We start from the raw sequence: 10690 nt of genomic DNA on the forward strand, positions 1-10690 counted from the left end.
ATATATATATATATATGCATCCTTAATCTGGGACACTCATGCAATTTATTTGAAACATAGTCAATTCGCAATCATGAGATAACAGGTGATAGAAATAGCTATAAAAAGCATTTTAACCCAACTATTTATTAAGTATTGATGAAGCAGACATTTATGTTAAGCAAAGGAGTGTGGCTCATTCTATAGTACCACACAACTCTTAAGGGGTCTCTTCCCCCGACATTATTCCCTGCTACTATCTCCTCTCCTTCAGAATAAGAAACTCAAACAAGTATTGTATTTCCAGTTCTTTTATGCCTACTTTCCTCTCCCTTGTGAAATTACTAACATGCTAGAGATAGTCAAGTTTACGAGAAGTCTTCAATGTAAGGTGTAAAGATAGATAACATATAAGAAAAATTTGCAAGTCAGATAATTAACTTCCTATAGATATAAACTGTGAACAATAGCCACTAAACAATAATTAACTGTTGCCAAACCATGAGTTTGATATCCTGCAATGGGCATTCAAAATCAAGTTAGGAAGGAAAGCAGGGAAGTCTCTTAATCAGGAAGGATGAACTGCATGAGTGATTTTCACTTCTGTTTTAGAATCATTTGCTTTCTGCACATTAAATTAGAACAGACTTCCTTTCTACATGCATATATACCTGAGAAGGCTATAATGTTGGGAAAGAAAGTGCTGTAAAAAGCAAAATTAATTTCTAAATTTGATTTTTATGTTAATGTAGCTGACAAATATAATATAAGCATGGGAATTTAAGTATGTTGCTTTAAAATTGTAAACAGCTTTTGCAAGAGGAAGGTAGAAATAAGGACAAATGGAACTCCAGTGAATAGCAAGACAACAGTTCAAAGTGAGATCAGCTGTTGGCACAGATGTGAGTAGATAAAACTTTGGGTCTTGAGGGCTTCTACCAGCAGGTGGGTTTGCTTGGCTTCATATAGTAACGAATACAGAAATCTATAAATAGATTTGTTAGCCTATTCTTGCCTTCTTTGAAACTTTACTATGAATTTTCCAATATTCATATATATGTATTCATAAAAACTAGAAAAATCTTTTTTATAGAAATCAAAGTGTTGTTTGCTCTCACTAAAGTTTGTATTATTTAAAATATACTTAGTATTTCAGACCTAGTCACAGTAAGAATTCCTTCTTTCATACATTCAAGCATTTATTCACCTTGGAACACACATCATTAAAACAACTTTCAAGTGATTACAAGCATGTATCAGTTATATTTCAAACATCTCAAAACAAGAGGCTGTCTCAAAATTCCAAGTAAAAGAATCATTCTTGGTAGTACTATTTTACAGGGGGAAATGGCTAGATAATTATTGTTAGATTGGATTTTCTATTGTTTTTTGTTGTTTTTGTTTTGTTTTGGGTTTTGGGGATTTTTGGGGGTTTTTGAGACAGGGTCTCACTATGTAGTTGAGACTGACATGGAACTCACTGTGTAGCCCAGGCTGGTCTCGAACTCACAGCAAGCCCTCCTGCCTCAGCCTGTCAAATGCTGGGATTACAGATGTGCGCCACCACACACGGCTTAGACAGGATTTTTTTTTTAAGGATATCTAGTTAAGGATGATAACTACTCTGAGTTATTAGCGGAATATCTTATTAGTTATTAGTGAAATACCAGTTTCAAGACTAAGTTGGATATAATGGGATATACTTACAATTCCAAAATTCAGGAGTCGGAGGCAAGAGGATCACGAGTTAGCAGCCAACCTATGCTTAACAGTGACTTCAAGGCTGGCTTGGACTATACAGTATCTTAAAAAAAGAAAAAAAAAAAGACCAATAATCAGTTGAGTTGGTTTCTGAGGATAGATCTTAAGTCCATTAGTCATTTAGAAAATTGTTCATGTATGTAACCAAGAGTGATAATTGTTCCTCCAGGAAAAGTAGCCAGTTACGTCAGGCTACAAAGTCCTGCATTAGTTGAGATTTTGGGGCCAGTGTCTTTTTCACATTTATTGTGGCCATCTATGCTGTGCTAAGGAAGTTGAGCTCTACTTTATGGGCAATGGGAAGTTACTAAAGAATTTTAAGCAGGGCTATGTCATGACAAATTTGTTATTTAAAAGGGCATCCTCTCCTATAGGGAGCAGGGAAGAGGACATTATCAGGACTGCTGCCTTGGATCCTGGCCTGTGAACCACCACAGCACAAGGCGAATTTAAGAACAGACAAAAACAAGACTTAAGAGTGGAGAAGCTGAGTCTTGGGTCCTGGTCAGTGCTGGCTGATGGCCACAAAGACAAAGGCCTCCCAGCACATCTAGAATTTATTGATTACAATTGTGGGAAGGAATAGGGAGCCAGGTATGCTTTTTTTTTTTTTGCATCTAGTGAAATACTGCCGAATACCTGGAATGATGGCACCAGGCAGGGCTATCGGGGAATCGGCACGGCTTATCTTGCTAGGATGGAAGAAACCAGTACTGGGACCAGCAGCAATTAGCAAGCAACTCACAAGGTCAGTGACAAGCTACTGTTCAGGGTAAAGGATTTTAGCTGGGGCCATGCTGACCTCAGCTGCTCATAACTCAGCAGAGTCCTGGCACTTCACAGACCAGGACTTAGGCCTCTGTGACAGCCATTAGCAAAGGAGCAATTTTAGCCCAACTCTGCCAACTGACATGCCCGTTTGAGTCACGTGGGGCTTCAGTCTGACTCTTGATATAAACAACATAGCCAAATTATGGAAGGCAAGAAGCACGCACCACTCATAGCCCACTAGTATCGGGCAGGGATGTCTCCTACACTCTCCAGTTCTTAGTACTGGTTGAAGTAAGTCTAAAATCAGGCAGACTAGTTGGAAAAAGACACTGGCAGTCCAGTTTAATTGAATAAGCATCTACTCTAATCTAGATCTTGAACTCAGAGCTGTGGAAAGTTTGTGTCCTAGTTCTTAGCTGAGTGGAGATATAAACACAAAGCTGTCTGCATCATATTTTAGCGGCACAACCATCTCCATTTCTACACGTACTGGATGGAGATGCTAACAGGATCCATCTCATAGTAAGGTTGTGAAGACAGGATTAGTTAATAAATGCAAAGAGCTTAGAACAGCACCTTGCACTTAATAAGAAATCAACAAACGTTAGATATTGTTATTATTACTAAAGATTATCTCATAATGCAATAGTGTGGTAAATGTATGTGCGATGCTTCAGAGCTAAGAGATGGCAAGGGTCTGAGTGAAGGAAGGAATTGAGAAAGTGAAGAGGAGGTGATAGAAGCAAGAAATGATGCACAGGTAGCAGGATCCCAAGGGATTAGTGACCCCGTGAGATGCGGGAGGTGAGGAAACAGAAAGACTCCAATATGACTCCAGGTTTCTAGCTTGGGCAACTAGGTGAAAAGTGCTCCCATCAACCAGAAGAAAAGACAGTTTACGTTCATGCTCTGTCAAACAATTATTCATCAGACATTAGAATTTACGAGATTACCAAGTTAATGCCCCTGGTATAATTTCCAATTAATAGTGGCAAAAATGTTATCCAAATCCAACCAGAGTTGCTATGTAACATCCTGAATTGGAAGCAGACACTACTGTGGCAAGCACATTACAATATTTTTAAATTTAAATTTGAATTGACAAAGATATAAAAACGGTGCGTATTTGTAAAGTATTGTGATGTCCGGATACAATTACATGTGGTGTTATGTTTACATAAGGTAAAACACAGCACGTCTCCTCAGTATTTATTTCTTTAGTGAAAATATTCAAAATCCTTTCTTCTGGTTTTCTCAAATACATAGTACATTACTGTTATCTGTAGTCATGCTATTATGCAATAGCACATCGGAACTTCTTACTCCTATCCTAGTAACCACTGATCAACGCGCTCCCATCCTTCTTGCCTCCCTCCTCTCCACTGGTTTGGGTAACCACCATTCTAGTCTCACCCCCACCTTTGGTACTGGAGATTGAACCCAGGACCTTTACACTGAACTATAACCTTTGCATTGACTTATATCCCCACCCTTTTTTTCACTTTTTATTTTGAGACAGTATCTCCCTAAGTAACCAAGTTGCCCAGGCCAGGCTTGCACTTGTTATTCTGATACCTCATCGTCCCAGAGTGCTAGGATTACAGGGGTATGCCATAATGTCCAGCTTCTACTCTTAACTTCTGTGAAATAAACTATTTTATATTTGGCATATGAGTGAACTTTATAATACTTATCTTTCTGTGCTGGCTTGTCTCACTTAGCATAATGATCTCCAGTTCCTTCCATGTTGCTGCAAATGACAAGATTTCATTCTTTTTGTAGCTGAACAGTATTCCATTGTGTGTTATATAGCACATTTTCTTTATCCATCCATGGATAGATGCTTAGACTATTCCCATTTCTTGGCTGCTATAATAAATATGGGTGTACAGATGTCTCTTCAACATAATGATTTCATTTCCTTTAGATATATACCCAGTAATTGCATTACCATATCATACAGCAGTTCTATTTTTAATTTTTTTAAAATAATCTCCATAACTGTTTTTCCATAATGTTAATAAGCTTTTCATCACTGTGATGAAATACCTAAAATTTATACAGAGGAAAGGTTTATTTTGGAACATGATTTCAGACTTTTCACTATGTGGTCACTAGGCCGCCTTGTCTTTGGGCCTGTCGCAGTACCTCATGGCTCTAGAGTGTACGGTGCAGCAAGATGCTCACCTTATGGTAGCCAGAAAGCAGGTAGGGATGGGTCCTAATAGCCCCCTCAAGAGCATGCCTATAATAATCTCATTTCTTCCAGCTGCAGTAGACCCTATCTCATAAAGACTCCACAAGCCTCCACTAGTGCCACGGGTAGGGACCAGGCCTTTAACAAATGGGCTTTCAGGGGACACTTCAGATTCAAATTATAGTAGGCAATACTAACACACATTCTCACCAACGGTTTGTTAAAAGTTCTTTTTTTCACATCCTTGCCACCACTTAACTCCTGACTTTTTTGATAACAAGTCATTTACAGTGAAACAATATCTCACTGTGGTTTTTTGACTTGCTTTCCCGGATGATTAGTGATGTTGAGCAACTTTTCATATGCCCTTTAGCCATTTGTAAGCTATTTCTCATTCCTTCATCAGGTTTTACTTTTGAGTTTTTCCTTGCATATTCTGGATAGCAACCTCCTGTCAGATGTATTATTTGCAAATATTTCTCCTATTTTGTACGTTTTCTTTTTACTCTGATGACTGATTGTTTTGCTATGTAGAAGATTTTTTTATTTTGGTACAATTCTATTTGTCTATTTTTACTTTTGTTTCTTGTGCTTTTCAAAGCTTATCCAAAAAAATCCTTGCCCATTCCAATGTTCTAAAGCATTTTCCCTGTTTTCTTCTAGTAGTTTAGTTTCCAGTCCCATATTTAAACCTTTTTAATCCTTTTTGGAGATAGTTTTCTTCAGTGGTGGCAAGGAGAGGTTGAATTTCATTCTTCTGCATGTGGATATGCAATTTCCTAGCACCATTCAATGAAAAGATTGTCCTTCCCCTAATTTGTGTTCTCAGAATCTTTGTAGAAAATCAATTGGTCATAGCTTACTTCAAAGCTTTCTATTTTGTTCCATTCATTTAAATATTTATATATCAATATCATACCACTTTGTTATTATAGTTTTGTTGCATATTTGAAGTCAGGCAAGGTGACATCCCTACTTTGCTATTTTTTCTCAAGACTGCTATGGCTATTAAGCATCTTTTGTGGTTCTGTGCAAATTTTAACATTGTTTTCTAGTTCTCTGAAGTATGTCATGGGTATTTTTTTAATTCATTAAATTTATTGGTACATTTTAGGTATACAATATGATGACACTCACTATTGGAAATTTGAATCTTTACATGATGTATCTTGGTTATTTTATTTTTTGCCACTTCCCTGCCCTCTCTTCAACCCCTCCATCCTTCCCTGTTTACGAAGACTTCGTTTCCATTTTTTCCTTTTCTCACATTTTTTCCTTTCCCCTACCTGTTCCATTTCCCCTTCCCCTGCCCCTTCCCCTTTGGACCTTTTCTTCTTTCTATTTCACATTATTATACATTTTGATCCTGACTGTGTTGATTATGAGCTAAACTCATCTAGAAGCCTGAGGCCAAGGGAACCTACTGTGTAGTTCATAAAGATGAGCCTTCAGATGAAGAGTAGGGAAAAAAAAAAGGATGGAGAGTGGACCTGGAGGAGCAAATGGAAGATGGCTAGAATTCAGGTGGATGGGTGGGAGAGGGGGCAAAAGAGGACAAAACTGGGAGAGATAGAATGAACATGGCATTGAATAAATATTTAGATAATAACTTCAATATTGGATAATGTATTAGCTTTCTATTATTGCAAAAAAAACCTGAGATAAACAAATTATAAGGAGGAAATACTTATTTTGACTCATAGTCCATGGTCTGTTGGTGCTATTTCTCTGGGGCCACGGTGGTAAGGTATATCACAACATGAACATGTGGTTGAAGGAGACTATTCACTTCATGGCAGCCAGGAAGCATAGAGAGACACAGAAAGGGGCTGGAATCCTGATACTCCTTTGATGGGCACACACACACAATGACAACTTATTTTCAATACATTCTGCATTCTATCCCAGAAGCACCACAGACTGGCACCAAAGCCTTTGCCATATGGGCCTTTAGGGGACATTTAAGAGATTAAACCATTACAGATAACATGTTGAGTTTTAATTGCCTGCGAGCATCCAAAAAGAGTTATCTGGAAGGTGGCAACATATCTGGGGCTTGAAGGTTAGGAGACAAATCTTTGCTTATGGGTGGCTCAAACAGTGCAAATAGAGTGAGGCTAAAAGAGAATGAGACAGAGTAATGAATAAGAGTAGCAAATTTTACCAATTTCTTTTTTTTACCACTGCAACCTGTGTTACTGAAGGGTCCAGGGAGGGAGAATGGTGGGGGATGAAGAAAAGAAAGACAAAGAGATACAAACCTGGGACCAGGTGGGGCTTTTCTCCCGATGGGAGAGAAAGACTCCCAGGCAACTGCAGCACAGTTATGTATAGTGGTAAAGATAAGAGAACTACAGGGGGAGATAAAAGGGCTGGTCTGGAACTGGAACTGGGACAGTAGTTAGGGTCTACAGATCATCATGCACTGATGGTTTTATGGGGAGTGGACAAGGAGGAAGACACATCCTCTTCTCTGCCAGGTCTTGCTCCACCATGTCCTCTTGTCATCTGTTCTCCTCCCACAAGGCCCTGCCTCCTCTGCTGGAGGAAGTGAGTTAGGCCCAGCCCTAGTGATCTACAATGCAGTGTTCCCAGCACACCACTCACTCACTTTTTCTTTCCTTTTCTTTAAAAATGAGTTAATGGTCATGTTTATTGCCTAACTTAATATGATCTTTTATTACTTTTGTTAAGGAAAATGTTGTTATTTATGTATCTATTTTTAACATTATTTTTTACATACTTATTTGGAGCAAGGTATGCATGAGTGTGTTCTTGAACATATATTTATTATGGACACAATACTTGTGTTTGTTCACTGAAACACAATTATGCTGATTTTAAGCATTACTTTTCTCTTATTTTTTTAGTTTTATTAGTACATGTTTGTAGTACATAATGATTACATTCCTTACGGGGAATTGGTACAACTACATAATACATCTCTACTCCTTTTTTTCCCTTTCCCCTCCACCTCCCCCCATCAGCATCAGCTTCATATATTTATTTTATAAGCCCTTATAAAATTAATTATCATACATACAGATTAACAGCCAGACTAACAGGCCAAAAAACATATAAAGCACATAAAATAAATGCCTATACTAAATCAAGGTACACTTTTAGATACATTGACCATTACAATAACTTTTTCCTATTATCTTTTACTTTGCACTTTATATATTGACTTTCTCATAGAAAATATGCAGTATTTAAGCTTATCTATCTAATTTACTTTACTCAACATTAGAGTCTCAAGATGCATGTTTTGGGGTTTTTTTGTTTTGTTTTTTTGTTTTGAGACAGGGTCTCACTGTGTAGTTAAGGCTGGCCTTGAACTTGCAGCAATTTTCCTGTCTCCACCTCATGAGTTCTGGGATTACAGGTGAGGTGTGCACCACCATACCTGGCTTGCATCTATTTTCCTACAAATGACTCAATCTTACCTCCTTTATTGCAGAGTAATTTCTGCTCTGATCTTTATAATTTCTTTCCTCATACAAGTTTTGGGTTTAATTTGTTCTTCTTTATCTGAAACATTGAGGTTCAATGTTAGGCTATTTACTTGAGCTCACTCTGATTTTTTGATGTGGGAGTTCACTGCTATAAATTCCCCTAGTAAGACTGCTTTCATTGTGTTCCATAAATTCTAATATGTCATATGGGTATTATTTAACTATATAAAATATCTAATTTCATCTGGTGATTATTTTTAAGGGTATTATTTAATTTCTATGTGTTTATGTAGTTTTTGTGGTTTCTCTTGCCATTGATTTCCAGTTTTATTGCATTGTGATATGATAATATGCATGAAATAATTTCAATTACTTTGCATTTACTTAAGTATGTTCTATGAGCTAGTATGTGGTCTCTTTTGGAGAATGTTTAATGTGTGGCTAAGAATACATGTGTCCCATGTATTCTGTTGTTAGGTGGAATACTCTGTAGGCATCTACTAAATTCATTTGTTCAAAGGTTTGGTTCAGCTCTGAAATTGCTGTGTTGAATTTTGGCTAGTTGATCTATTTGTAGCAGTGGACTATTGAGGTACCCCAATAAAATTGTATTAGTGCTTATTTGATTTTTCATATCTATTGTGTTTGTTTTATATAGTTGGATGCACTGGTATTTTGGTGCATATATATTTGTGATTTTTATCTCTTCCTCTTGGACTGTTCCCTTAACAAGTATGTAGTGACCTTCTTTGTCTCTTATTAGCCTTGTCTTTAAATCCAATTTGTCTGCAAATAGAATAGCTACCCTGCTTTTTCCTGAGAACTTATCACATAGAGTATTGCTTTCCATCCTTTTGACTTTCAGTCTATGAATTTCTTTTTTAATTAAATGTGTTTCTTGTACATGGAATATTGTTGGATCTTGTTTCTTAATCTGTTCTGCCAGTCTGTTTTTTTTTTATTGCTAAATTGAGACCACTTACATTGATGGTTAAAACTAATCCTTGCTGCATTATTTTCCTGTTCTTGGCTCCCTTTCCCTTCTGTTTAATGGCTTGCCTTCTCTGGTGGATTCATTCGGTTGGGGTTCATGGAGTTGTAGCCCTAATTATCTCTTTCTAGAATGTTCTTTGGAATATTTTGCACAGCTAGTTTGGTGGGCATTAATTTCTCCAGGTGTTCTTTCATGTGGAAGTATCTTATTGCTCCATCAATTTTGAAAGATAATTTTTCAAGATATACCAATCTGGGTTGGAGGTTGTTTTCTTTTAGGGCTTGAAATACTTTACTCCAAGCTCTCCTTGACATGAGAGTTTGTGTTGAGAAGTCTGCCATGATTTTGATGGGCTTTATAAGTGATTTGTTTCTTTTCTCTAACAGCTTTTAATATTCTGTTCTTGTGTTGAATTTCTGGAAATCTTGACTATTATATTCTTTAGCATAATAGTATTTTTCTGAACATGGCTATATTGAGTTTTATATGCCTCGCTTATTTTGTATGTTAATTATTTTTCCATGCTTGCAAAATTTTTTGCTATTGCTTCTGTGAACAGGTTTTTTACACCCTTTTTGATATCTTCTGAGTTTTCACTGATTCCAATTAATTTTATATTAGTCTTCTTTGCACCATCTAGTGGTGGTTAGATTGATTTTTCAAGGTTCCTTGCTACTTTGGTTCCTTGTGGTACTTTGGATCACAAACCACACTCTTTTCACAATTCTGGTTGAAAACCAAACTGAATGAGAACTGAATCAAATTTTCCCATCAGGTCAACATTGAACCTAACCACTGAATTTGATTCAGTTCTTGTCTAATATGGTTTGCAACCAGAATCTTGGAAAAAATCAAGTTCATGAACTGACATGGCACTGTATTCTTAAGAAGTCTTTAATTTAGTAATTGCCAACCACAATCCTGTCTTCTAGATCTTCATATTGACTGACTCTGCTGTGTATACTTTTTTTTTCTTTTTATTGAGTTTATTGATACAATCTAGGTATACAATACAATTACATTCATCATTGAAATTCTGTACCTTTACATAATAGGTCTTGATTATCATTTTTTCCCCTTGTCCCTTTCCTCCCTTCACCCCCTCCTCCCCTCCCCATTTACAAACACTTTATTTCCATCTTTTCAGTTTCTCTTATTTTTTTCCTCTCCCTTATTACCTTTCCCCCACCCTTCCCACTTTCCCTACACCTTTAGCCCTTTACTTCCTATTTCACATTATTAATTATCTCATTAGGATCCTGTGTACTATTATAGTTTTTCACACCAAAGAAACTATTCAGTATTTCAGTTAAAGAAATCTCTGTATGAACATTAGAAATAGGGAATCCTAAAATAAAACTAAAAAGGAAAGGAAAAGAGAAAAGGCAATGATGTAACGTTAAAATAATCCTTAATTCTGGAGATAAAAATGGTCCCTGAACATATTTAAATTGCTTCTCGCTCTTATAGTCTTATCTTATTCTGTTTTTCATTATTTAGAGAATACTTTATTAGTTTCTGTAATCAAACCCA

At 36.7% G+C, this 10690-nt stretch overlaps 2 protein-coding genes across 7 annotated transcripts in view; one reads left to right on the plus strand and one right to left on the minus strand.

Annotated features, from left to right (window-relative positions):
• Positions 1–4265, minus strand: part of Tmem163 (transmembrane protein 163) — a 357236-nt gene extending 352971 nt beyond the window's left edge. The window contains exon 1 of the mRNA XM_033757138.1: positions 1687–4265. The gene's annotated coding sequence lies outside the window, so the exon portion shown is untranslated. The remainder of the gene's footprint in view (positions 1–1686) is intronic.
• Acmsd (aminocarboxymuconate semialdehyde decarboxylase) overlaps positions 1–10690 on the plus strand; it is a 79083-nt gene that overhangs the window by 34497 nt on the left and 33896 nt on the right. Inside the window, exon 9 of one of the 6 annotated variants that reach the window (XM_010606200.3) lies at positions 2362–2380. The exons of the other annotated variants lie outside the window; for them this stretch is intronic. Coding sequence (XP_010604502.1) covers positions 2362–2364 — 3 coding nt within the window. The 3' untranslated portion in view covers positions 2365–2380. Of the gene's footprint in view, positions 1–2361; positions 2381–10690 lie in introns of those variants that run through there. 6 annotated transcript variants of the gene reach the window in all.

This window comes from Fukomys damarensis, unplaced genomic scaffold (assembly GCF_012274545.1).
Source record: "Fukomys damarensis isolate Sample0158 unplaced genomic scaffold, DMR_v1.0_HiC HiC_scaffold_29, whole genome shotgun sequence".
NCBI classification, from domain to species: domain Eukaryota; kingdom Metazoa; phylum Chordata; class Mammalia; order Rodentia; family Bathyergidae; genus Fukomys; species Fukomys damarensis.